The sequence below is a fragment of the Amblyomma maculatum genome, chromosome 8, assembly GCF_055883805.1.
Source record: "Amblyomma maculatum isolate TAMU_Amacu chromosome 8, ASM5588380v1, whole genome shotgun sequence".
In the NCBI taxonomy this organism is placed as follows: domain Eukaryota; kingdom Metazoa; phylum Arthropoda; class Arachnida; order Ixodida; family Ixodidae; genus Amblyomma; species Amblyomma maculatum.
In genome coordinates, this window is record NC_139351.1 from 72,421,231 (window position 1) to 72,448,031 (window position 26,801).

Sequence of the window (26,801 nt, forward strand, 5' to 3'; positions counted from 1 at the left end):
GGTTGCTTGACATTTTGTGCCAGGTTTGATGCAGTTTCCTTCTTCTTCCTTGTCTCATGGAACATATTCACCAGGGGGTATTGGCCAGGGCTCAATGAGAGCAGCCAAAAGTAATCCATATACTGGATTAGTTTAATAAATCAGTGATGGATTTAGAAAACGAAATCTTATGTTTTAAGATTGTAGAATTGAATAAAAACAAAAACTACTCTGTGAAGTTTTTTACGTTACAGAGAAGGTGCACTGTTGGTGCCTCCGTGTGAATTGCATGAGCTGCATAAACGATTGCATGTACAGCTCCTGAAATTAACAATCTCCACATCTAGATTCGACCTCAGTCCCACTGATTTAGAAGAGGAGGAGCTTAATTATTCACTCTCATCATTTATGAGGCATGGTGTGGTGCGCAGTCATTCCAGGTGGCGGGCGGCTCCCGTGAGGCATCTCCCGCACTGCGACCACTGTCGGCCGAGCGCAAGCCCCCGTCGGAGAGCGACATTGTGCAGTACGCCCAGGACAACCTCAACAGGCACAAGCGGGGCCTGTTCCGACGCAAATTCTCCCTTCGGGACATGCTTTCCTGGTCCAAGGACCCCATCCGGCAGCCCATGATCATGACCACCGACAAGTCGCTCAAGCACGATGCCTGCCATCTCTTCAAACTCATACAGGTATAGTTGGCAAGCTTCGCCCCTGAGCAGTCATTTCTGGAAATGCTAGTCCAGGAACCGATAATCGTGGCATCTTGTTGTCAGGTTGCTACTTAGAGAAACATGTTGACGGTGGCAACTTGGCAGTCTAGAAATGGTGGTATCCTTCTGCTGCGACAATCGTTAGTGCCATTAACCTCCCGATCCGTGACAGTGGCATAGACATCTACACAACAGAGGAGTGTAAAGTGATTTATGTTGAATTCCTGTGGTAGATCTGGATCAAATTTTTCTGCTCTATTTGGAGCAGTCGTATTCCAAAGGCAGAATTCAAGCAAGAGTTGTCTGTTCCAGTAGCAGATTGGGATCTCGTGTCGATTCCGGATCACTCTGTGGAGTAGTGATATTTGCTCTACTAAAATCATGATTTGGCCAGAAACGCATATGACATTTTTCTTGTTTTCGCTTCTGCTCATTGCCACGACTGGCACATTCTCACTTCCTATCGTCGCTGCACGGTGGTCTGAGCAGCTGTGGATGACGTGAACACCTCGTCTTCTGCTTGCTGATATCCAAGGAGTGAACCTTCACTGCGATATTCTCGCAGAGAAAAATCTCGCATGGCTGGCTGCATTGAAATCAGCTGACAATCCTCCAAGCGAGGAAGGGGCAATTTCGCCGGCACGCATGCACTGCCATCAGGCCAATTGCAGTGGGCGGCTTGTGCAGCAATTAAAAAAAGGCAGCTGCAGTATACAACAGACTAACGCATACACGTCGACAGAACAGCAGCCGGGAAAAGTACCGCATGACCGTCAGCCATGAAGTAATGGCTGTTGTCAGAGGAGTTTGTTTACTATATAAGCTTTTTCTTTATGTTAGCCTTACAAGGCATGCCATGTGGGCTTGTGGGGGTTTAAAGTAAAGCCCGTTTAAAGGGGGAACGGTCTTCCGCTCCGCTCCTACTCCGCAGGTGCAGCGTCCTCGCTAGCGACCCGCGGAGGGGAACAAAGGACGGGCACGACACATAGTAAATACTCGAATCCTATTTATTGCACTTGCAAATAATACAGAGCATGCCGGCTAGCTATACATCAACAAGGTTTTCCTTGGAAGGGCAAGGCTACGTAAGAAGGACTTTTGACTCACCGGCTGAGGAATGGGGGTGCGATTTCGGCGGCGGACATTTGAACGCGCCGTGAATATGGCGGCCGGGATCTCCCGTGCGCGCCGCATTCTTCGGACGAAGCCATACCACGGCATTTGCCGCGGGAGGCGGCGAGAGCGTGCGGTATTTACCGGTCGCTTCGCCGTTGGGAACCAGAAGATGGGCGGTCGTGCACGACCGGTCCCTCCCGTGTGCGCAGCGTACTCCGTGCCCGCTATCCCCCAGCATTTGCCGGGAGAGGCGGCGGGAGACGACCGCTCTCGCTGCCGGCTGGATCCAGAATCTCCCTCTCGTGTTCTCGCGGGAGCCCGCGTAGACGTCTTGGTGGCGCACCCATCGCTGGTCTCCTTCCCCCAAGGGGAGGTATTTACCTCCTCTCCCAGCCGGCGCTGCCATGAAGCTCGTTGGGGTGGTGGTGGTCGGTCGCGTCGAAGGGGAGGAAACTGGTTTTCCACAGGCTATAAACATGGTTCTCAACGCTGTTCATGCATGCTCCTACAGGAGCAATGTGACAAAACCCTGCAACCAGCCATGACAACGTAGACATTCAAAGCATATTTTTTTCGCATTCGGATCTTTTAAATGGTTCCACACCACAACAGACATGAGGACAGCGTTTCTAAGCATTCTTTACATTATTTGCATTACGACGAGCAAGCCCCCGAATCACCGTTGGGAGGAAAAACTTGCATTCACTTCATTTGATATGCCACTGCACAAAACATAGCATCAGCAGCTTTTTGAAACAACACCTCTGCCACTTCAAGGATATGCTTTAGCTTCGATCCAAGATTTGATTATGCTTAATCAGAGATTCAAAAATTCATGCCATTCAATATGCTCGTTTTGGCAGCAGTAACAAACAGTATTATTTACACAGACTCTCTAAGTGTCTTGACAGCCCTTCACCACAAAAAAGCAGTTGCTCTACTACTTGGAGACATCATACATAATATAGCTGCAGCCTCTGCTTAAGGACATAACATTTTGTTGGGCCCTGAGTTTTGTCGGCATTGGAAGCAATGAGAGAGCGGATGTTAGCGCTGCTCAAGCCCATGACAAACAGATCAAGAACATAAATATTCCATACAGAGACTACATGGCACTACTGCGCTGTAAACTAAAGGAGGAATGGCAGTCTTCATGGTGTAGTGAGGTAAATAACAAACTGCAGTTGGTAAATCCGATTTTGGGGGAATGGAAATCATGCTATTATCAAGAACGCTTTATAGAAGTGATTTTATGTTGACTCCACATTGGCCACACACACTTCACGCATAATTTTTTATTGAGAAAAGAAAACAAACCATTGTGTGAAGAATGCGGAGAGCAACTCACCATAAACCATGTTCTACTTTCGTGCACAGCACTTGAAACACATAGGAAAAAGTATTTTACCACATTTTACAATGAGCACATTCCGTTCCATCCAGCATTGATTTTAGGTGAAAATGGTCTTTTTGATCTGTCATGTGGTTTTAGCTTTCTAAAGGAAGCAAATGTTTTAAAGAAACTATAGAATGAATACATATACTCCACTAAAATCAAGATATAACCTTGTGTCTGGCGCATGATAGCCTGAGCCGCTTGTGCACCATTAAACCCAATACAATTAAGTGCAGTACAAAAATATGCCCGCAACAGAGCGAAGGCAACCGAAGGTGGCGGCAGCCATTGCAAAGGGCTGGGCCATGAGAACCAGTTCTGCACGCTGATTGGCTTGCGTCCACTGGAGGTCATGCTCCTTCGGGAGCGGATGCATTCCAATGGAAATTTTGGAGGAAGAGATATCCACTGGAGTGATGTGCTCTGTTTGTGATCCAGCCAAGTGCTCGCAATCTGCCATCGGAATTCAACATTAGAAAGGCTAGGAAAGGGGTAGGTTAGCTCTTGCACTGTGCTGTATCTGTGCAGTGCTGAATGCTTTCACTGACCTTGTCACCATTTTCTCTTATTGCATAGGGCGATTGTCAGCTTTCTCTCTTGTTTGTGTGCTAACAGAGTTCAATCTGGCTGCAGCTGTTTCTTGCTGTGTAGGTTCTGTTGAATTCCAGCAAAAATTTCACTCATTTGCCCAATTCTGCTGGTTGTGTCTCAATCAGTAAAGTGGCTATTTCTTTGCTTTAGTTTGTGTCAGTGTATACACGGAAGTTTACACGAAGTCTCTCGCCACGGAATGGCATAGTGGCAGCTTCATAGCAGAGGGGTGTTGCTGTGTGCAGGCATACATGGGCGACCGCAAGTGGAAGGCGTCTGCGGAGCAGGTGTCGGTGGAGATTGCCACCCGGGGCTGGAGCCAGGCGGCCCTGCGGGACGAGCTGTACATGCAGATCTGCCGCCAGACAACGGACAACCCCCGTGCTGAAAGCTTGCTACGGGGCTGGGAGCTGATGGCCGTCTGTCTGGGCATCTTTCCCCCCTCGGCCACCTTCCGGCCCTACCTGGAGAGCTACGTCCAGCGGCACCGGTGGGTGTGGTCATGGTCTAATGGCAGCAGTTCCTGTGCTGGTTGGCATAGTGATATAATGCAAATCCAGTGCAAAGAAAAAAACATGCAAATGAAATTGATCCACAGAGACTGCTTGCGTGTTAGAATGTTAAAGCATTACATTGCTATGATACATGAATATGCATAATGTTTGTACGTTCTCTACACCTTACATGTTGCTAGAAAAGGGCCGAGTAATGCTACGTCGCACAGTGTATAGGAGTCATGACTACATAGTGTAGAGTGTTGTGCTTAAACATTCATAACTACACATGTCCATTTACATACGTTGTGGCACCGTGATCTGGCATGGCGACGTGATCTGAATTTCATGCCATGCGAATTTCTGTGCCATGGATGCTGCGAAATTTTCTACCTTGAATGACGCTGGCCAACCAGTCAGTGCCAGTTATGTTGAGTGCTAACTACCATCTGCCACCCACATGCTTGTGTTACGGTCCTTGAAAAGACTTGATAGTCCCCTGTCTCCGCACTCCTTCCTATGGAGAGGGGTGCCCGCTCTCGTAATGCATGTGGCTGTGGCACTGCATGATGTCAGAATGCGATCGGCTGCCTCGCCAACGGTGTTGCTCTCACCTGGCAATGCTGCCGGCGGTCATCGTTGCCGGTTTTGTGCGTGTTTTATTTTACTTGTCGCGGCTACAGCGCTTGAAACCACGCTTCTGATGTGTAGTTTTCTTAAAGTGCACTACTGTCGACAACAAAGCGAATGTTGAAGACGTAACCATTTCTGCAGCCAGCCCAGCAGAAAAAAAAAATTCTGTTCATTCACGTACAAACAGCGCCGACTACAGTACCAACTGCAGCGCATTGCCTGCTCTAACAAGATGCTTTGGAAAGTTAAAACCACACCTGACAACTACATGAACAACAAGAGATGTAGCTAGAAGCGAACACAAAATAATAAATTAATGAGAATGGAATCTTAGATGGTTTTTGAAGGAGTTTTTGTACTATCTATTGAAACTGGAAGCAAATGCCAAAAACAGTATTGGTGGTTTTCTTGCAGAAAATATAGCTGAAGGCCTGCGTGTTACATTAGAGAGCACGATTTCACTGTTCAAACTGACCTTTTGGCTTCAAGTATTTGCTAACAGCAAATCTGAGCCAAGATAAACTGGAAAATATATATTTGGAATAATAAGGCAATTCTCAGGCATCATTACCCAACTGCGAATCAATTTCTGATGCAGTAAATGCACTTGATGTTAGGAAGATAGTGAGAGACCGGAAAACGTGGCGTGACATGGTCTATAGGGTCACGAGTCGGACACGACTGAACGACTGAACTGAACTGAAATGCACTTGCATTCTGAAACCTTGCTAGCCCGAAATCTGGAGACTGCTCTTCACAGACTATAACCTCACTGCTGTCTGGGACTAAAATGCAGTCACAAAATCAACCTTTGATTGACATGATTGACAGGCTTATTGAAGGTGGAAATTTTTCTGGTGCAGAGGAAGCACTGACGACATGCGCGTCTAGTGACCACAGTACTTGCGTGGAAAGAAAAAGTCGCAGCGTGCTGACTTACTACATAGCTGGTTATGTTGCCAGAAAGACACTAAACATGACAGATTGTGTAAGGATAAAGACGGATAAGTTGTGTGGCGACAGCCACGGAGCTTCACAGTTTGTCGTCACATTTGATAACGGAGGCTCGATATATCCTTCTGGGACATTGAAAACCATTATCGTTACGATCGAAGACAGCTTTACAACATTTCTCAGTTGTTAATAAGCTTAATCGGATGAGTACTTTTGAACTTTGTACTTTCTTAGAAAAGACAGATTGGCTGTACAACCCAAGAGACATTATAAAATTTTGCATTCTTTTTTGGTTCCCTTTCTTCACGAAGTTGTTAAACAGTGACGAGGTAGAAAAGCAGGCAGGACTGAAGCTTCTGAAGCTTAAGAGCTGCAACTGATGCAGCTATTGAGACATGGCCTAAAGAATAGTGATCATTTTGTTTTCAATTGTCGATCTCATAGGGTGAATCATGTAGCAGTTGTGTATGTTGCAAATGATGTCGTATATAACCTTATATGTATACATTTATGAATCGCGTTTGTTGCTTTCAGCTTTATATAACCCCATTGCATACTTTTTTTTCTCTAGTCAATGTTACATATAATTGACGTATATAATTGTGCCGAATAAAAATTTTACTACTCCATCTTTGTATTACTGTGTAATCATTTCGTTTGGCGCACAGGTTGGAGAAAGAGTAGTAGTGGTAGAAGTGGAGTTTTACTAAATAAAAAGAAAGGAAGTAAAATATTGGTGCGGGCCGCAGTAACTGCCATTTATTCCTTGGATATCTGGTCTGCAGCCGTAAGAAATAAAGTTGATAGGATAGATAGCATAACATTAAAGATATATAGTAAAGGGTGCTCAAAGTGCTCCTCGGTATGCTGAAAGCTTCGGCGACGCTTGACTTTTTTTCACTATTTTCAACGCGGCGGATCACTTCCAATTTCGCAGCAAATGTCAGGGTCATCCGCTTCTTCGCGTTTGCAGCCATCACAACACCGACCACGCCGTGACAGGCTAAAATTCAGTCGCAAATATATGCTATAATCACACGTACACCGCATCTACACCACAGGTCATGACCCTCAGTAAGGGTTAACAGTATGAATAAATAAATAAATAAATGAATAAAAAGAACCACTACTGCGCATATGTCTTTCACAATCCCGTGCAGATGGGTTCGACTCCCATTTCAAATGTGCTTTGCAGGTCTTGCAAATTTGGCTGTGAGATGTGGTCTTGTGACGTTACACACATGCTTATGGAGAGAACTGGACAGACAGACTCATAGATACGTTACTTCAGGGCCTGCAGTATGTCAGCAGCCAACAGCACCTGCTAGGGGCATGCTCATCACATTTTGTACCATTGTTATACACACTGACAGCCTTTCTTGTAACAACGGGGCTAGTAAAACTTTCTGATTAAAAGAAGAAAAAAGAATATTCGACCAACACTTCGTTCCCTCTTCGAGTTATTTACCAATTCGTTCTCGCTCTACCATCTGGTCTGCTGACCGTCCTGGTTAGCTCAGTTGGTAGAGCGACTGCCCTGGAAAGGCAGTGGTCCCAAGTTGATTGAGGATTGAGTTGAGGATCTTTTTTTTTTTTTTTTTTTTTTTTTAACTATGAAGTTTTTGAAAAAGTTGTATAGCTTTCATGTAAAACTGATTGCTGGGCTATTTGGTGCACCTGAATTAAAAGGAAAGGTTCCACAGCGCTAACAAAAACGAATACACCTCGGTACCTCTTTTTAGCGGTGAAAGTCATCTAGTACTTTGTTTGATTACATACAAATGGTCTAAAGTGATATTCATATGTCTGCCGGTAGCGTGGAGGTGTTTTAGGGCATTTACTTTGTTAATTTTTTTTACGCATGTACAAAAAGTCTTCGTCCTTACTCGTTTTCAAGAAGTATAACCACTTGGAGTTCCATGCTCATCCTGTCCGTGTCTGTCTGTGTATTTGTCTTTGTTAGTGCTGTGGAACCTTTCTGTTTTGTTCACTGTATAGCTTTCTGTTGTAGCCATATGGCTGCACTTAGGTGGATGTCAGTGAGCAGTTACTTCCGGGATCAAATCCCAGCCTCGGCGGCCGCTTTTCGATGGAAGCGAAAAGCAAGGCGCCCGTATGCTGTGCGATGTCAGTGCACGTTAAAGAACCCCAGGTGGTCGAACATTCCGGAGTCCTCCACTACGGCGTCTCTCATAGCCTTAGTTGCTTTGGGACGTTAAGCCCCACAAACCAAACCAAACCAAACTTCCTTATTAAAGAAGAATGAACCACATGCCTCTTTTACAAGCACGAAGGGTAGGAACAATGCTCCAAAGATAACACAATCATGCCAACTAATTCACGAGGACTAGCTCTGATGTCTCACCTATGTCTGATTTCCAATATTAGGTTCTCCCAGAGTGTCAGTACAATCGTGTCCGCCTTTTGTGCAGGGACGATGTGGCGGTGGGTGCGTATGCGGGAGCCTGTGCGCAGCGGCTCGAGCGTGGTGCCCAGAGTGGGGCCAAGCGGGGTCTGCGGCGTCCCACAGCCGAGGAGGTGGCCCAGTCACGGGCGCACCTCTTCCGACCCTCTATGTTTGGCAGCCGGCTGGAGGAAGTGATGGCGCTTCAGTGCGACCGCTACCCTGACCGGTGCCTGCCCTGGGTGCAGACAACCCTCTCCGAGGCTGTGCTGCGGTTGCACGGTGCTCAGACTGAGGGCATCTTCCGGGTGCCCGGGGACATCGACGAGGTGGGTCGCCTTTTACCAAGTCCCCTTCACTGGCTAGGATCACTGCTTGTACCGCATTTTACGCTGAACTTCACTTTTTGCAAACACAAAGTTGTGCCTCAGAACATTACAGTGTGACAAGTTGGGAAAAAAAGATGCTGGAAAACTTTAGTGGGCACAAAAAAGCTGCCAAAACTGTGGGCATCACTGTGAACATTTGGGTGACGCTGGTCTGCTATTCGGATGGGAGCTGCATGAGAGCAACAGTCCGTACCATTGCTGGAGATGCTTTGTTGTACGCCCATTGTCAGGAACATCGAAGCATGGCTAAAGCCATCCACAACCTCTCTTTGTGGTGTGGCGCAGTAGCAATGGAGCCTCTTCGCATGCAGCGCTGCTATTTTCCATGTGCTGTTCAGTTTACAAACTGAACAGCACGTGGCAAATGCAAATGCACACTTTCGGTACACCAGTAGTAGTATTGTGGAAGAGCCATGTTGACGGAGGCAGGGGAAACGCCTTAGAAAAAATTGTTTAGCGATAAGGGTGTGTGAATATTAAATTTTTTTAATATGAATATGAGGGAAAAATGTCTTCGGATATTTGATCTGCGAAAATAACAATGGGAAATTAAAAGATAGCAAACACTGTTCATCTTTCTTTTTTTCAAAATTTACAAGATACTCCAATCACTTGCATAGAAGTGTATACTGTACTTAGAAAAATCCAGAATAAATTTTATACAGGATTCAATATACCAGTTTTTTGTACAGGAAGGACCTGCATGAAGCTTAGTGGAGCTGTCATATTAGTGTTGAATACAGTAAACCTTCATTAATACGGCCTTTAAAGGGCCAGTAAAGAATGTCAGATTAACCGAAAGCTCGAATGATCGAATGGGCCTGGAAAACTGTCGGAAATCATTTGCATCGCAGCAGTTTTATATGATGGACACCTGCACGATGGCTGTCGGCTTCTGAGATGAAACGAAAGTGAGAACGTTTTTCCTGGTTTCATCAAGTTCTTCGCTGCGCAAATTGTTGTGAAGGCCCTTCCCTCTTCACAAAACAGCCCCGCCGTGTTTCGAGGATGCTTCGCTGCATAGTCCACACGTCCAAGCATTGCAGTGAAGTGCCCAGTGCTGTGAAACAGTGGTGAGTTAGAAAATTTTAGTGTTTACGGGAATTTTAAATATTAGAAAAATCCAAATAGCAGCGTTTTTAATACGAATCAAATAATGTAGTCAAAATTTCGAATATTCACAGAGCCCTACTTAGCAAGTTTATCCTTGTGGTAATACCGCATTTACACGATTGTACGTCGACCTCCCCAAATCGCACGTAGCAAGTTTTTGCATTCCACACAGTCACTTCGTGCAATAAACTTGCACGATACATAATCTGCCATGCAGTGTATTAGCCAGTCATCGCTGTTTTCAGCCACATAACCGCGGTGCTCTGGAGATATTTGGTAGTTTGCTTTCAGCCAATGAGAGATTACCCAACTCAGTAAGTTTGTAAATGTTATCCTATGAAGTGTCAGCATCACATGCGTCCAGCAAGGAACTAACCGGCTCATTGCTCTCGACATTGCCTGATCTCGCTGCGCTTGCTAGATTGTAAAATGAAAGACAGCTCACTGCAATCGAAAATTGGGTGGGTGTACAGTGATTGCTAGATCCACAGGATTGTGTAACGATACGAAAAATGTTCTCCAATGGGTCCTGGCTCAAGTGCGATGCCATTAGATAATATAAAGCCCTGTGTACTCGGGAAGTATAGAATGCGAGGGTGTCACAAAGTGCGACCTAACTGAAGTTGACAAACTTGAGAATCCTGCACCATTTGCACGCACTCCCCAGCGTAATAAAAGCTGGAGAAAGTCCTTGATTTGCTGTGCATTGTTGAGGCCTGGACGCAGTGCTTGTGGTGTAAAGTGAGACGTCACGATCCTGATGAGACAGCTGACAGTTCTGAAAGAGTGAAAGCGAACTTTAGTGCAAACGTAAGATACCACATGGTACAATAACCAAAATTAAGTTGCTGTCACAATGTTACATTAAATAAGCATAGGGGCAAGAATGCAGTTACGTAGAAAAGTGAGAAATGAACACCGAGATCAGCATGCTAGGCAGTCATTAACAAATGCTATTGCTGTCAGTGCTATATTGTCACTTGGTGGTGACAACGCCGCAGGCTACAAATGAACAGACAGGTGGGTTTAGCATTGAAATGAACTCTTTATGGGCTGACTCCATGTGGGATGCGGACTTCTTTGCCGTCATTGACGTGTGTAAAGCCCCTCACAATGCATGATGGCTTGAAATGTAGCTCACACACAGCAGGTTTCGTCCAAAACCTTATCTTTTTGATGAAGGTTGCGTTCCCACTGCTTCCGTCGGTTCTCATCCTTTGGCACAGCGAAAAGTGGCAGCTGCTTGCCTTTCGTTCACTGGTATTCCGTTTTGTAAATGGGAGCGCGCTTTATTTGTTTTCATATGGCATCCTTGTATAAGTAATCGCGTCCTCTTAGGAATGAAATTTTAATTGCGTGCAAGAAGCATTTTTTTTATGCCAGTGGTATGTATCCGCTGAAAAGCTTTGGAAGGTAAGAGATACGCATTGTCCAACCACTGAAATATCACCCACTCAGTTGCTCGTGAGGCAGCGGAACTTTTAAGCTCTGAAGAGCTAGGCTACACTATAGAAACTAGGCCGAGAAGCTAGCTCTGAAGAAGCCAATGTCGTATTTTGGTTTTCATGCCATGTTTAGACTTGAGTTTTACGATGATGTGAGCTTTACAGTCACACAACTGGCTGTGCACAAAACGCAGTGTTCGGTGCAGGTGGTGCCAAACCAGTGCCATCGCACTCGTAAATAACAGTGCAAACAGATGCAAAACAATGTTAAAAGCTTTAAAAAAATGTTTTAGTGCTTTATTGTTATTGTATCTGCTCCCGGAGGACTGGACAGGCATGCTAACAAGGTTAGAATTTGCTGAGAAAAGTTTGGCAAGTTAATAGCACTTTTAAGACAGCAGTAACAGTCAATGCCAGCACACATTTGTTTATTCATTTCAGGCATGATCATCCCATGAAGAGTAAGAGCTTTTCTTTTGAGACGGAAGATGCCCTTGCAAAGCTGAAACTTGCGCTCTCTTCAAAACGAAGCTGCTGTGGGCTTCGTGAAAATTATTACGAAGTAAACTCATCCACCAGTGAGGCAATGGCCAATGTCTCGACCTCTTAGCCCACAAGTTAAAAAACATTCTTGTTTTGTATAATGCAGTGCTTTAGTAGAATCATTGGGTCAGTTCTGAAAATATGAGAAAAGCTTTCCGGCGAGCAACAGTTCATTTTTAATTTAATGACTAGCTTCCACTTTTTGAATAAACCGTTAGCCTGCTCACCTCTCATCTCATAACAGGCAAGGAGACCAGCATTCTTCAACGAAAATATACTGAATGAAATCTGTTCATCTTTTCGTACAAAGGCACCTATTTATAGCGCATGCCCATCATCGCTTCCCTCCTACCCCTCACTTGGACTGAAGAGCGTGTACGCACGTGCTGCTGGAGCCACCGCCACTGTCTGGCCGGCAGCGCCCGCTGCGCTTCTCCCCAGTAGCCTTGATGGCTCGCCACCAGGGGAGGCAAGGTGCTGGTGTCGCGTGGCGAAACTTACACTAACACCCACAAGTGCACTGTTGATGTGAATAAATAAGTAAAAGGTGGGCAAATCACGTGTACCTTGGCTCTATTCCGTGATTATTCTTGAGAGCAAGGCACAGAGCGGGAACGGGTGCCCTGGTGCAGGTCAATGCTTTGAAGGTGCGGCTGGACGAGTGGCAAGGGGTGGACTGTACGGGGGGTGACCCCCACGTGCCGGCATCCCTGCTCAAGCTATGGTACCGGGAGCTGCACGACCCACTCATTCCGGCCGCCCTGTACCAGGAGTGCGTGGACTGCTGTGGCGAGCCCCAGGCGGTACTGGCGCTGGTGCGGCGCATGCCGGAACTAAACCAGCGTGTCTTGGCCTACCTCATCCGCTTCCTGCAGGTGCGGTGCCAGATACCAATGCCCAGACTCTGCACGATCGCACAACTGGTCGCATGAAAGCGGCTTCTTTCACTTTGCCAGCTTTAAAAAGCAAGAGACAAGTGTGGGGTGTGTCTTTGGGGCCCCACACTGAATGGGGGGCCGTCTGTGAGAAATGGGAAGTGCTTTTGGAGAAACCCATTGTGCTGGCTCAGTGGCTGTCGTATAGAGCTGCAGAGTGTATAGTTGTGAATTCGAACCCCACATTTATATGAAGGCAAAATTCAAAAGCGCGCAGATTTTGAGCGCTGTTCAGATCTGAAGATGACAAAAAAAAAAGGGCGCAGGAGTGCAGTGTGAACAGTAATTGTTAGTAATGTGGTACTTGCTGAAAATGATCTCAGGTCTGGTATGTTGCGCCAGAAAGGTGTTAGCCTGGATGTGGCAGAGTTTTACCTGGAAACACAAATGTCTCCCCTCAGCAGTCTGCCATCAGTCTGAATTCTAAAATGGGTGCTGCACTGGCTGCATTGTGAGCACAGCATTGCCAGCATGTACTCGGAGAAGTTAATACTGCTGCCACACACTGAAGTGCACATTGAAAAAAAAAAACGTTTTTTAGATGAGGCGTCCGTGTGCTGTGCGATGTCAGCGCACATTAAAGATCCCCAGGTGGTCGAAATTACTCCGTAGCCCTCCACTACGGCTCCTCTTTCTCTCTTTCCACTTTAACTCCCACCTTCATCCCTTCCCTTACGACGCGGTTCAGGTGTCCACAGATACAAGTGTGACAGATACTGCGCCTTTCCCTTCCTGTGAACCAATTATTATTAGATGAGGACTGGGCCAATTCAATACCGCTTGCAATTATTCTTCCTTCTTGTTGGCATGTTCTATGTTGCTGGATAACCAAGACACGCGTAAGGAACGTTTACTAAGCGCTTGACTGACAAAGTCAGTAGCAGAGAAGAAGGTTATGTAAAAGTTGTACAGATAGCTGGGCAGTTGCTGTTAGTGCCTTGTGGCATTAACATTACTGGCATACAATGGCCCCAGATCCACTGCACTGGCATGGACGCACAGGCAGCTAGGAGAGCGGGAGAAGAGGAGCAACGCAGTGCTACATGTGAGAGGGAGTACAGAGCACAATGTAGAGGGCGAGGTTCTGCGAAGATGAGACGCTATGGCACAATGCAGCAGTGCAGCTGTACTGATGGCATAGCATGGAAAGTGGCAGGCAGCATGTTACACAGTACAGTGCAGCAATTATCGCTCAGTTGTCGCAGTACTGTGGATATTGCAAACGCGTGGCAGTTTTGATAAATCAAAAGGTCCTTATGATCGGTTGGCAAGGCTGACAGTCAGCTCTCAAAATTGTGTGTTGCTAGCCGAGACTGGGCTGCACTATTCTCGTGGCCCAGTTGCAGACTTGCTGTGCTGTATTATGAACACATTCAGTACTCGCTTTTAGAGCATGAATCTTGGCAATCATTATATAGCGGCAGCCGATATGTGGCTGTGTCGGTGTGCCATTCCTAACCCTGTCCTTTCACTGTGTCACTTCTTGCATTGCGATTGACTTAACTCCTCTGGCGAGCTCCCCGCAGTACAGCTCCCTCTACTGTCTACACATTGTTATGGCTGGCACCGTAGCAAGCATGGTCCACTCTGTGATTTGCAGGTGTTTGCTGCACCCGAGAACGCCGCTCTGACCAAGATGGACGCCAGCAACCTGGCTATGGTGATGGCGCCCAACTGCCTGCGCTGCACATCGGACGATCCGCGAGTCATCTTTGACAACACACGCAAGGAGATGGCCTTTGTGCGAACCCTCATTCAGACGCTAGACACCAGCTTCATGGAGGGTGTCCTATGACCCCCGCTACTGCCGACGCGTGCCAAACTCAGCTGCCCTGAGCGACGGCAGTGCAGATGCCTGGGCTAGTGCATATTGCATGCGCGATGCAAGCTGGTGCAATGCAGCCGTGAGGCAATGAAAGATCGAAGCAGCCCGAGGTGACAGCATGAAAGCTGCGAGCTTGGTTGCAGTGGAGGTAGTAACGTAGGAAGCTGACCGACGCTCTGCCACTGAGTCTTGGCTGAGCTCACATAGCAGCTTTGCATGTGAGCAGCATGCCTCCTTAATTTATTTCAAATAACTTTAGTCTCAAAGACATGGCGTTATTTGAAATTGACTGAGCACTGTACGTCTAATCATTGCAGCCACTTTCTGGTGAGCTTGATGTGCAAGAACAACCAGTGGTACAGAGCTAGGGTCACGTCAGGGTACTCAAGGGGACCCATTTGCTAACCCAGTTGCTAACTGACATCTCCACGGGGACGTCGGTTGTAATCTACAGTGCTGGCCTGGAATATGAAACTCATTTGTTTAACTGTTAATACTGTTATGGTCATTTGAATAGCATGAGGTGGTGGCACTGCTTTTATTGCTTGGCAATGCTTCGAGGCGAGGACGAGCACTGGTTTCATTCCTTACACGCTGCACGACTGCATCGCACTAGTTTGCGCTGGTGGTGTGTCTGTTGAAGCACACGGGGCTTGGGACCACCTGATGCTGTGGGCGCTAGAATATCCCTCTCGCTGGCTTTGCCATCTTCAGGGATTGTGGAGAAATGGCTGCGGCTCGCACTTTGTTTGGATATGCTCGTAATGTACCGAACATGCATATCTGATGCTGGAGTGCTGCTCACAATGCCTCACACCAAAACCCTGTGTCATATGGGCACTTTCAAGCACCCATCTACAAATACAACTTCTAAGCGGTGGCAGTTGTGTTTGTAAATGGTTTTGTGAAAGGCTGACACAGGCATCAGACAGCACTGCCAGCTTGAACATCCACAGTTTGTTGCTAGCTGTGATTGCTGCTTGGCGCTTACATCACGGGCAACCTACCAGCGTGTCACATTGTGTTTTTTTATTTTTCAGTTTTGTTTCATACGTTTGGTAGATGCTGATGCACCCAGCACAACACAGCTGCATAATCCACTGGTACTGCGTGGGCTGTGTGGCTTGTTTGGTTTTTTCCCGGCCTTTATATCATCCTGTGTTTAACAGCTGTGAGATGCATTGCAAGACATCCCTCAGCCAGTCTCGGTGGGGTCGAGAAAAGCAAAAGAAAAAGGAATGGCAGTCTGAAAATGAGCTACTACTCAGTTATCACTCCCCTCTTTATGACCGCCAAACTGCGCATTATAAGTGCAGAGTAATGGAGTTGAAGAAACTCTACTCACAATGCATGTAATTTAAACTAGTTCAATTTTTGAGACTGTAGCGTGCCACCATTTGTTTGGCTCTAGGTGTTGTTGTTTTTTTTTTTTTTTTTTTTGCTTTTTTTATGGGACTGTCTCAGATTGTTTTGGAAATGAAGTCATTTTTGGTGTGATGTATAGAAGCCAGGTGGTGTGGCTTGTTGTAGACTCATACTGGGTGACTGGTAGCCTTGCATTTACTGTACTTGATACAGCTGTCGGCTTGCTGGAAGGAAATGTTTCCGGCCCAACAGCTCACTAGCAGTTTTCTCAAATTATCACCACTGTCGTGCCACCAATTTCACTATAACGTGCAAGCGTTGGATCGTGCCTACGTCGTGGGCCTGTGATGGGCCGCTGGCGATGATCGCCTTGTAGGCTGTTGTTTCAACTCCGGTGTTTTTTCGCTCACAGGCGGCGTGTCGATAGTGGCCGTGTTTTGCTTTGTCGCGGCAGAGCTGTTGTTAGTTAGACCTTGTAGCGCCTACCTACTATTCCGTCACGTCACCGGGGCTTGTGCAATTTTGGGGGCATGGTCACGAGGGAGGGACTAGGCAGCACAGTTCTTCACAATGTTGCCTCACAAATGTTCTCGTGTAGGCTAGCTTGTTTTTTTCTTTCTAACTGGGCAGTAAAAGTGCACATCCACTGTGTACAGAACTACAGCTTCGAGCTGGATGTACCTCCCGATTACTTAATTTTGTTATCCACGTCCTGGAGAAATACGCTCTATGATGCTTTCTCTTTGTCCTTGTCAAAATGATGCTGACGAGGTTTATCCCGAGGTTGTGTGTTACTGGAGATTGCGGCAGGTTGAAAGGAAATGGACATTGGGAATAGCGGAAGCCTTGTGGCCGATAGGGAGGAACATGTACATTAAGTGCGATTTCCATTTGTTGCGTTACATTGCTTCCACACGAGGAGCTCCGCAGGTTTTTTCTCTTTCTTGTCTCACCCACTCACAGTTTTGCCACAGATTGTTCACAGCTTTGCTTCGACAAAGCAGTAGTAATCAGCTTCGTTTTGTGAGTGTCTTCTTAGGAGCGAGAGGGGAAAGCGAAAGGGATTAAATAGTTGTCTAAAATCCCTGCCCTGGCAACTGTAGTTTGCTGGCGGAAAAATATAGTACAAGGTGTTCATTTCCTCTGCAGTGTCAGCGCACTTCAGAGAATCCCAAATAATGTAACAAAATTTTAACCAGTTGTTCTCAATTTATGTGCTGCATACGAAGTAGTCAGTACGTTACCAGCTTTGCAAAAGGAATTTTCTTTTTTCAATATATTAGTCAGATTTTGAAGAGGTCTTATGCTCTTCCACTCTTGCTGCTTAAATGAGGCTTCGTCGAGAGCAGTGGAAAATTTTCCTAGTTCATGCCACTGTCGTGCACAGCCGTGCAGGAAAATCTTCCAAATTATGCAAGGTACCAAGGTCAACGCAATCATTTTGCTGCTATTTTTGACACATTGGTTCTGGCTGAAAAAATTAGCTTACAAGAACCTTCATCCTACTCCAGTTTTTGTGCACAGTGCTTACATTATATTTTAATATAAAAACATTTTTCTCAGCTTAGGCTGCGAGAGAGCTTAATTCTGCTGGTCTCCATCTGTTAAACTGTTTGTATTAATGCTGCATCTGTTTTAAACAATGTGCAATTATGCAAGCACCAGCCCCCAGGAAAGCAGGTCTCGGACGCTGCAGCCACCACAGGGCTAGGGTTAAATGTTGATACACAGCGGTTGCCACATCATATAAAGTGGCTTTAATGTCTTGTTAATGCCTGTGTTGGTATGACTCACCCACGGTGCTGTTTGTATAGTCTTTTTCTGAGTTAACTGTTTGGACGGAACTATTATTTCAGTGTCGTACTGGTTTTTCTTCTTTTGCACCATTTTAGCTTTATTGGCACAAAGGAGAGGACTGCCTCACATTTCTTTTTTTCTCCAGGCGAGAGAATGGTGCAGTTTGTCTTGCACAGCAAAGACAAGGCAGTTATTTAACACACCTTGTACAGCCACCATATAAGTTACATCACCCTAGTGTATACCTAATTTGTTACATGAAAATCGGTGCGCCTAGGTACTGCGTGATAGCGGTCAGTTGTGTGCTGCTCCAGATAGACATGGACGCGGACTCGGAGCTTGTTGCAGCACTAGCTATCTTCTTTTTATTGGTGTGATAGTTGTTATTTTTGTCTCGTTTTTGTCCTGTCCTTCGAAAGTGGGTCTGCTTCCAATACCATTGGGTTAGCTGTTTATGAATGCTAGACAAGTGCTTTATTCTTTCCTGCTGCCAGCTACAGTAATCATGAGTTGCTGGTGCTGTAGGCAGCAAAAATCAGTGTTTTATAGTGATACCTTTAGATGGCTAGTTACTTGACTTGTTTTTTTTTTACCAAGTTGTCGTTCTTTTGAATTGCTGTTTTATTGAAGGGGGATAACTCTTTACGCACAAGCAGGTTTTAAAATGTGTTACTTAGTTCTATTTTGAATTGCTGTTTTATTGAAGGGGGATAACTCTTTACGCACAAGCAGGTTTTAAAATGTGTTACTTAGTTCTATTTATGTTTAAAAAGTCTCGCTGGCATTGAATACAAAGCATGTAGTTTTTACCCTTACGTGCCGTGTAGTTGCTTATCTAGATACTTACTTTTGTTATTTATTTCATCAGAGTGCCCTTTGACACAGCAGTCCTCAACAGTTAGCTGCTACAAATTGTATGCATTTCGGATGGGCGATTTTTTGCAAACGTAATTATGTTTGCAGCACAACATTACAGAGAGAAACATAGTGTGGGTTATTTCACTCCATGTTATTAGCAAGAAGTCTTCCTTTCTGCTATCATTTTCTTTGCGCACTGACCGAGTGGGCCCAGACTGCCATGGCTGTTTGTAGTCATTGCAAGCACTGAAGGTTTTGCTGCTGCTAACGCAGCACTGCTGTGCGAAGTTAGTTTTGAACAGAGAGGCAACATTGTGGATCTATTTCGATGCTGCCTAGTGTCACCCTCACTGCGCTCACACATCTATGTGCTACCACGATGGTAGAACTTGCATTGTTGAACAGAGTGCCCATCTTGAGTGTGTATAAAGACGTGAATGGGGTGTGTTTGCTAATGGCACCACATGATGGCGCTTTTGATGCATATGATGGCAGAGTTCTCCTGTTCTCTTTGACCACATTGAATTGTGGTGCTGCTTTTTAAACTGACATGCCCGGTGTAAGGGAATATGGCAATGACACACGAGCTCAGTGTCATTCCCTTGCATGCCAAATGCAGAAGCTTGTGCAGAACTGACCTTAAATTAACTATTACCCCGTACTGGCCACACCAGAACATTTGGCATGATACGTCAGGCTGGGGATGTTCACTCTGACTAACCCACTTCACTGTACTTCACCCATGCATTCAAAGACAGAGACGGGCTCGGTGCACACTATGTTGGTGTGGTTATTAAATGATTTTCAAGCAGTTTTCCCGGTGCAGGCAAATCAAACGGATGTCATCTCACCAGCACTTGCCACAGAGCCACCTGACGCATCTAATGTGTCCCACTCTCATTTGCATGACTGAGAATTTGCCAATTGGATTGAAGCATAAGGAGCAACATTTGGCTCAAAGACTGGCATATGTAAGTGCTACTTGGGAACCATGCGAGCATAATGCTGAACTGCTCGGCATTGCGTTCTATACCAGTGCCACCACGTGGCATTTTGAAATGGAGAATGTGTAGCTCTTCCAGTATTATTATGAGAGGTGTTAGAACCTGAAACTGATGCCTGTGTGGAGGAACAGATGTCAGTTATCTCATCTGTGCTGACTTGAGAACGCTGTAAGGAGAGTAGTGGGAAGTGCTGGCGTGTTGAATTGGCATGCCCCTTCTGGACACATGCATGTCTGTAGTGTCTTCAGGCTACATCATTTCCGTGTTGATACTTACTACTGAGAAAAAAATGAAGAACCTGTCCTCAGAGATAGGGGTTATTGTCTCAGTTCTGGGTGAACTCCAGCCGAGTTGACACCTGTTCGTTTTTGATGAACATATGCCACGTCGAACAACTAACATGACACCAGATGTGTTCCTCAGTGTTCTGGCTGTCATTGCATTCATTGAAGTGTTTCATTAGTTGCTTTGCTGCTGTATAAAAATAGTGGATGCTTGCTAGGGAAGGGTGTACATTTTTGCAAGACCCCGTCGAGAAGGAGCACTTTTCATCTGTTGAAATTGGAATGTCGAAGTTGTGTTGTCATTTCCTGCAGCCTCCTGTCTTGTGGGAATCATTTTCCATCATCGTCTTGATGTCGGCATCATCTTACCAATTCGCTGGTACCGATTTCTTGCTGTAAGTTAAAGCTTGTCTGACTGCAACTAGCTGAATACCTTTGATCATCAACTTGTTGTTGTGCCATTTTGTGTAAAATTGTGTGCAAAGTTATGTGACATTGAGCAGCTACAGCTTTTTATGTTGATGCACGTGGTTGCTAAAGTTATGCTGCAGTTAGTTGCTGTAGCACGTTTATAAAACTTAATGGCAGTAACTGTTTCGCCAGAGTTTTCCAGCGGACACTATCACTCAGACAGCTCATCATTATATTGCACAGATAATGCAACGTAGCTGGGGAACGACTCCCACAAGACAAGTGCCACAATTTGTCGGCGAACCAGTCTTGGTTGAATGGGCATTGCCCAGGGCTAGTGCATTGGCGGCAGTGTATGCTTACTGTTGTGCCTGTGACGGGGTCGTGCTTCTCATCTACAGTGGTGTCAGCCACAAGTGTTCACAGAACCCATGGGGGTCGGCTGTGCCAAGTTTGATCAGTTTAGCTTGTGGTAGCGGCTTAGCGGCCTGATCACTTAGTGAACAGATGCTCTGATGCCTTTTTGCCCCTCCTCGAGTAAAGTTCTAGTCCTGTTGTGTCCCGATGTTTCAGTTTTTTAGAGCGCTTTTTTTTTTTTATCATTATGGAGGAAGAAGGGGGCTTTGCATTGCGCGGCATCGTTCTTATGGTATATGCTGTTATAGAGCCTGCTTAAAAATACTCTAGCAAAGGCAATTCATCAATGTATGTATTTATTCCATATGACAATACAATGTACAGTCTGTTTTAGTGACAATAAAGAGAGTCTGCAAATCATTCTAAATGCCTGTGTTGTGTCTGAAATCAGTGAAAGTTGAATCCGGCTAAAAGGCGCCTCGAAACTAGTGGAGTGGGGGTGGCCACGGCAACACAAATTTGGTGAGTCATTTAGCATTAGTGTGGGTGGGTAACGAAGCGATATAAAGGAGTGAAAAAGAAAAGAAAAATGGAGGGGGTTACCCCGCTAAAAGCCCGCAGCGGTGCCTTACAAGAAGGAATCGAAGTTTTTTCATAATCAGTCTTAGACAGCCCGCGCAGAGCCAGCTCGTGGCCTTTTTCCTCGTCCACGTACGGCGTAGCAACAGGTTCAGGGAAAAGGTAGGAAGGCTGCTTCAAACACAGCACGTGAGACAGCGTGCAACAGGAGCACCAAACTGCTCCGGAAGGGTGCGCGAAATAAAGTAAACATCGTATGCGTACGCATGGGACGAGCGAGATCCGATATCCTCACGGAATCTGGACGATCCCATTGCGCTCCTGAAGGGAGGGGGCGGCAGCCAGAAGTGGCCAGTCCTCATCCTCCCTCCCTCCCCTCAGGCGGAGAGGCGCTGGTGAGCGCAGCCCGAGCAACGAGGAATGCCGGGAAGTTGTCTGGCCGCACAGCAGCCGAGTGATCATCGTTCCCAGCCATAGCGTAGTACTGGAGGTTCGAAAAGTTTTCTTTGGTTTCGTCGAAGCCGTCGGCGAGAATGTAATGATCGTTCCTGACCAGCACGCATCTGACGAGCATGGAAGGAGACGTGAATGGTAGGTGCACCGACGTTGGTTGGCAAACTGCTGCGAAGCAGTCGTCCCTCCAACTCGGAAAGTGTTGAGGGCACTTTCCACTGCGTCCCCGCCGATGGGTTGACAGTGTTTAGGGGTTCTCCGGACCGCACGAAACCGACTGCCGAGCCCCGGCAGTCGTTGTGGACTGCGTCGGAGTGTTGTGTCCAGCGGCGAACGGCTGGGACGTCTTTGACTGCTGTCACGATGACCCCGATTCCTCTGTCTCGTCTCGCAGGAACCAAGACACTGGTCTTCAGGAGCGAATGCTTCACTTCGACAACGGTGAGTGCAGCTCGGAGTCTGGGACGCCTTTGGCGGGCCCAGCGGACGTTCGCGGGCCTAAACGCGTCGTTGACGTTCTCGGCGGCGCCATGTATAGCGTAGCTAGCCAACGCGATCGTGCTCTCGGCCACCATCGCTGCTGGCTTCGTGTTGTGAAGGGCTCTCTCGCGTTTCGCTTATGCAGGCGGATGGCGAACCCCCGCGAAAACGCCAGCGGACCTCGGAGGATTTCATCTCCTTTTGCAAGTTCATCCTCGAGTACGAGAACTACGAGAGCATCAAGCAGGAAGAACTGCGAGAGAAGGCGGCCAGCCCTTCAGACAGCTCGGCGGACAGTGTCGACAGCGTCAAGCAAGAAGACGGCGAACAAGGTGGGTTCGGTGTTTCATTCTCCAAACTTGTGGGACGCCGAATGCCTTGTGATCGAACTCGAGCTTACCGGCTTTCTGCCACGGTGTGTCTGAGGCACTAGCCCTGAACCGTGGTGTCAACCACCGGTATATTAGGGCCCGATGCTTGTGTTCAGTGCCCTCGGCTTGAGAAGTCTCAATGGCGGATGTGGTTTCACGTTAACTAGACGTGCTGATTGCTGCATCATGCCTTTCGGTGACGAGTTGGTAGGGTTTAGCTGTCGACGCTCCCTCGACGTAGGCGCTTGACCAAGCCTGGGCGTCTGAGAGCGGACTGCCGCTTGACTGCCGCCGAACGTCAGCATAAACCGCTTCCAAACTCTATTTGTGCTAAAACAGGTAGCAAATAAACGTTACAGTGATAGTAATCACTGGCTGCGATAACGCAGTAGTGGCCGGTGCCAACGTTGCGAAGCCGTACACGAGCTCTGGCCTTTGTCGGTTGTTGTAAGCTTTTACCGGAGATTGGAGCCTCGGTCATCGAAAAGGGCAACGTTACGACGTACAAGTTCCAGTCAATATGATTTTAGCGTATGCACTTTCAGACGCCAAGCCGTCCAGACGTGGCACTATGTTGTGAAACGTGAACCCACTGTTCGGTGTAGGTTTTGTTTCGAGGGTAGACAAGTCTCAATCATATCCACGATTTAAACAGAAAGTTGCAGAAGCTGCTCCTGATTGAGAACGTGCTGTGAATCACAACCCTATTCTGTGACAATCAGCTGATGTCTGCAATTTCTGAACGGTTCTTGAATCGGGGGGAGAAAAGGCTAGGCTCTGTCCTTCAGAGGCCTGTGAAAGGGATGTGTGGAGACTTGGAGCTATTCTTGGACACAAGATATCAGCTGTACACATTCTGTCAATTCAGGATACCATTCTGAAGTAGACAAGAATGCTTGGCCTGAGAGGATGCTTTTTAGTGAGGATGTTGATCCTGCTCAACGCAAGAACTCGCTACTGCAGCTTCTTCTGAATGCAAAATGCCTCTGTGCTGATGTTGTTCCCGCATAAGGGAGCATCTGCAATCTTGTGTTACCTGATTCCATGCTGCCCAACGTGAGCGGTACATTGGCAGTGCAAGAATGTGTCTTGGCATACACGAAGCAAGAGATGTGTCCGCTTCGGTCTTCGCTTTGAATGACAGGCTTATGCTGCTTAAGCATTAACCTGCCTAGCATCACTGCACATCCAGTGCCTACTATTGAATTGTTTTGTTAGTAAGGACAAGAGCAGCAAAACCTTGTCGCTATAGGTTGAAATAAGCCTGCTGTCTTAGGTTGCGTGACTTAGAGGGACCAGCAGCACACCTCCTTCACGGTTGTGTTATGAATGGGTAGAGTGAACTGATATATTTTTTGAACTCTCATGATCCGGCCTCACAGTATATATTGACTGACCCCCCCCCCCCCCCCCCCCCACCTCCCTGTCTTTAGTGCCTTATTTACTTGTGTTTCCATAATTGAAAGGGGTTCCGAAAACTTTATGCAACTCTGGTTGTTTACCAAACCTTCCTGTTCACTTTTTAAATGTCGTTTCCACTTCCCATCCACCAAAGTGCCCAGCTCGCATCATTTCAACTCCTCAGGTGCACTATGTCTGCAGTGTTTGCAGAATCTTTGATTTCCTTCTGGGATGTTGTCATGCCCCAAACACTCAGTAAACATCTTTGTTAGCCCTGTGGAAGCTTTCTTTTTAGTTCAAATGCCCAAACTAGCCCTACAATTGGTTTTACTTGAACGCTCAATAACATGCAGTCAGTAACAGGCTCTGACGACACTCATAGAGGGGAATCTATCTGGTATCTATTGTTATTCCAGCACTGCACTTCTGCAGCTACTCAGCAAAACTTTTTTCCACTAATGCACTCTTCACCCGATATTAATTCTTTTTTTTTTTTTTTTTCTTGTTCAAGTTGTACTGCGAGCTTTTCTGTGAGAGTTCAGGTTCTTCCAGTTAATGTTTTCCACGTTGGTAACGTAGCATTTGAACAGCCACAAAAACGCCTTTGCGCTGAGATTTAAGTGTACTCCAAGTGATCAAAACAAACCCAGAGCAATCTACTGCTAAATGCGTTGTAGCCATTGTAGCCCAGCTAGGCTGCATCCAATTCACGAGCTTGTGATGTTGCTGACTGTCAATGAGAGCTAGCAGGGAACTACAATGTCTTAACTATGCTGCGGTATTCCATGTGCTGCTGTGTTCTGTGAAACATGTTGTATCTTCTGTGATCTGTGTACCAACATCTGTCTATCTTCCCTACACAGAGATGGCTGCATCATAGGAGTCCTGGCAGATCTGTGTACCAACATCTGTCATCTTCCCTACACAGAGATGGCTGCATCATAGGAGTCCTAGCAGCGTCATTATTCAGTTTAGTTTTGCAGAGCAAGGCAGTTACTTCCCATAGTTGGGAGCGGCGGCACACACTGCACACACAATAAAGCCGCACACCCGTGCCACGAGTTGGGTGAATTGGGTGCAGCGCTGACACGCAGGCCGCATGGTAGAGTACAGTCTCTGACAAAAGTGTAGAGCTCAGGGAGTCTGCTCCCGGATCTCTTCATGTTACGAAGCTTATTTGTCCTACCCCCTCCAATGAAAAGGACCTCCACTAATGCTAAATCAGCGCCACTACACGGCTCAAAAGCAGGCTGCAAGGGTTCTACACTTCTGACAAAGGCTGTACATTTCTGCAAACAAGATTTCATTTCGAGGAAGACTACTCGTGCACATTGTTTCATTATTCAGTGAGGACACAGGTCACACTGTCGCTGTTTCAAGTGAGGCATGTACAGACAGCACACCAACTTGCATAGAGCACATGAGGTGTGCTTGGCAGTGCAAAGGAAACAACACATGGTCTTTGGAAACAGTGCTTGTTCACAATAGTCACATACAAGGAAGCCGCATATAAACAAACACCAATTTCTTTTGCTGCACCAATTGTCGGAATGTCACTTTTGTTGCGTTGCGCCTTGTCGACTCTTAAACCTTAACAACTTTGGTGAAGCTCGAACAATAATTACATAAACACACGCGCAAGGCGCCATATATACCTTACAGGAGCGTTGTACAATGACTGTGCCTTCTGGGCACAAGCACAGTCCACAAGATAGAGCTGCTGTTTTCACATGAGCTGTGAGTGACATTGGCCTGAGAGGTACAAGAGGAGAGTGCATAGGTGGGACAATGTGACAGCCAGTCCGTCGGCTTTTTTTTTTTTTTACGCATGCTCATAGCTCTCAAGCTACCGGCTGAAAACGTCTCAACTTCAGTTACCTGGTTTTGTTGAAGTCACTGTGGCTTCTGCCACCAGGGTTGACAAGGCGAAGTAGCGGCGAGTGGTGCGATGTCTTGGTGCAATCCACGCCCCTCTCTGGTCCTTTGCAGGAGGGGGCCCCATGTCCGATGTTCCGGCAGCATTGGCGGATGATGACTCGTATGACCTGATCACGTGCTTCTGCCTGAAGCCTTTTGCCGGGCGGCCCATGATTGAGTGTTCCGAGTGCCTCACCTGGATCCACCTGTCCTGTGCGAAGATTCGGCGCACCAACATTCCCGATGAGTTCACCTGCCAGCGCTGCCGCGAGGCCAAGCACACAACGCGGCGCTCGCAGCGAATACGAGCTGGCGGGACAACACCCCCCCAGAGGCGGCGGCCATCGACGTGACGCCAGTGTGACTACCGTGGTGTGCGTGGCGGTGCGCCGGACTCTCGACTGTGTGGGAGGGTACATGTGCCGACACTCTAGTCCCTGGGCCTTTGTGGCGCAGCCGCTGTACAGACTTGCGGTGTGTCTCGGGGCGTGTTCCTCCCCTCCCCCGAGGGCAGGCCTCTCTGCGGGGTGGGGGTGCATGTGTATGTGTGCGTGTCAAGAAGCTGAGATAAAAAAGAGCTTAGCTGTTTGCACACCACCGACTTACCTGAACAGTCTCCTCGGTCGGGAAGGTGCACTGCCTCAAATTTGAGCCGGTGCGTCTGGTTGGGCTAACTACCATTCAGTTTTCATTTCGAGCAGGTCAGCTGACGAGCGGCAACCATCACTTGCCAGGTTTAAGTTGTGAATGTGTGCTTATCGACCTTGCCTTTTTATAGGTTCTGCCTCCAGACAGACATGCCCTCCAAGGGTATGGCTCTGACTGGCAGTTTTAGTGACCAGCAGACTTGCTTGGAAGCACCAACAAGGCAATAATTCTAGTTAGCTCGTTAGCTGCTTGTTCCTAAATAGTGGTGCAAAAGTCGCGCTAAATGCGTTTTTTTTTTTACTTTATCAAAAGGCAAAAGTGCTATAAAAGCTCCGGTGTGCTGTGA

At 46.9% G+C, this 26,801-nt stretch overlaps 2 protein-coding genes across 4 annotated transcripts in view; both read left to right on the forward strand.

The window, feature by feature from the left end:
- LOC146181503 (rho GTPase-activating protein 39-like) overlaps positions 1–21,040 on the forward strand; it is a 38,926-nt gene extending 17,886 nt beyond the window's left edge. For 2 of the 3 annotated variants that reach the window (XM_084576559.1, XM_084576560.1), the window contains exons 8-12: positions 411–671; positions 4,041–4,285; positions 8,309–8,609; positions 12,403–12,645; positions 14,306–18,390. In XM_084576559.1, the coding sequence (XP_084432685.1) occupies positions 411–671; positions 4,041–4,285; positions 8,309–8,609; positions 12,403–12,645; positions 14,306–14,500 (1,245 nt within the window). In that variant the 3' untranslated portion in view covers positions 14,501–18,390. Of the gene's footprint in view, positions 1–410; positions 672–4,040; positions 4,286–8,308; positions 8,610–12,402; positions 12,646–14,305; positions 18,391–18,424 lie in introns of those variants that run through there. The other variant, XR_014700213.1, reaches the window with a different exon arrangement.
- A 540-nt stretch (positions 21,041–21,580) lies between these two features.
- LOC146181504 (PHD finger protein 23-like) lies at positions 21,581–26,801 on the forward strand. Its single transcript, XM_084576563.1, has 4 exons — positions 21,581–21,776; positions 22,033–22,079; positions 22,264–22,450; positions 25,880–26,801. The coding sequence occupies exons 1-4, from the start codon at positions 21,758–21,760 to the stop codon at positions 26,158–26,160; spliced, it is 534 nt and encodes a 177-aa protein (XP_084432689.1). The 5' UTR covers positions 21,581–21,757; the 3' UTR covers positions 26,161–26,801.

What these genes read in the sequence shown, in the direction of transcription:
- LOC146181504 (XM_084576563.1), top strand. An exon ending in AATGCTTCACTTCGACAACG is followed by an intron (nt 22,080 to 22,263) that starts GTGAGTGCAGCT and finishes TCGCTTATGCAG; the next exon opens with GCGGATGGCGAACCCCCGCG. An exon ending in GCAAGAAGACGGCGAACAAG is followed by an intron (nt 22,451 to 25,879) that starts GTGGGTTCGGTG and finishes GGTCCTTTGCAG; the next exon opens with GAGGGGGCCCCATGTCCGAT.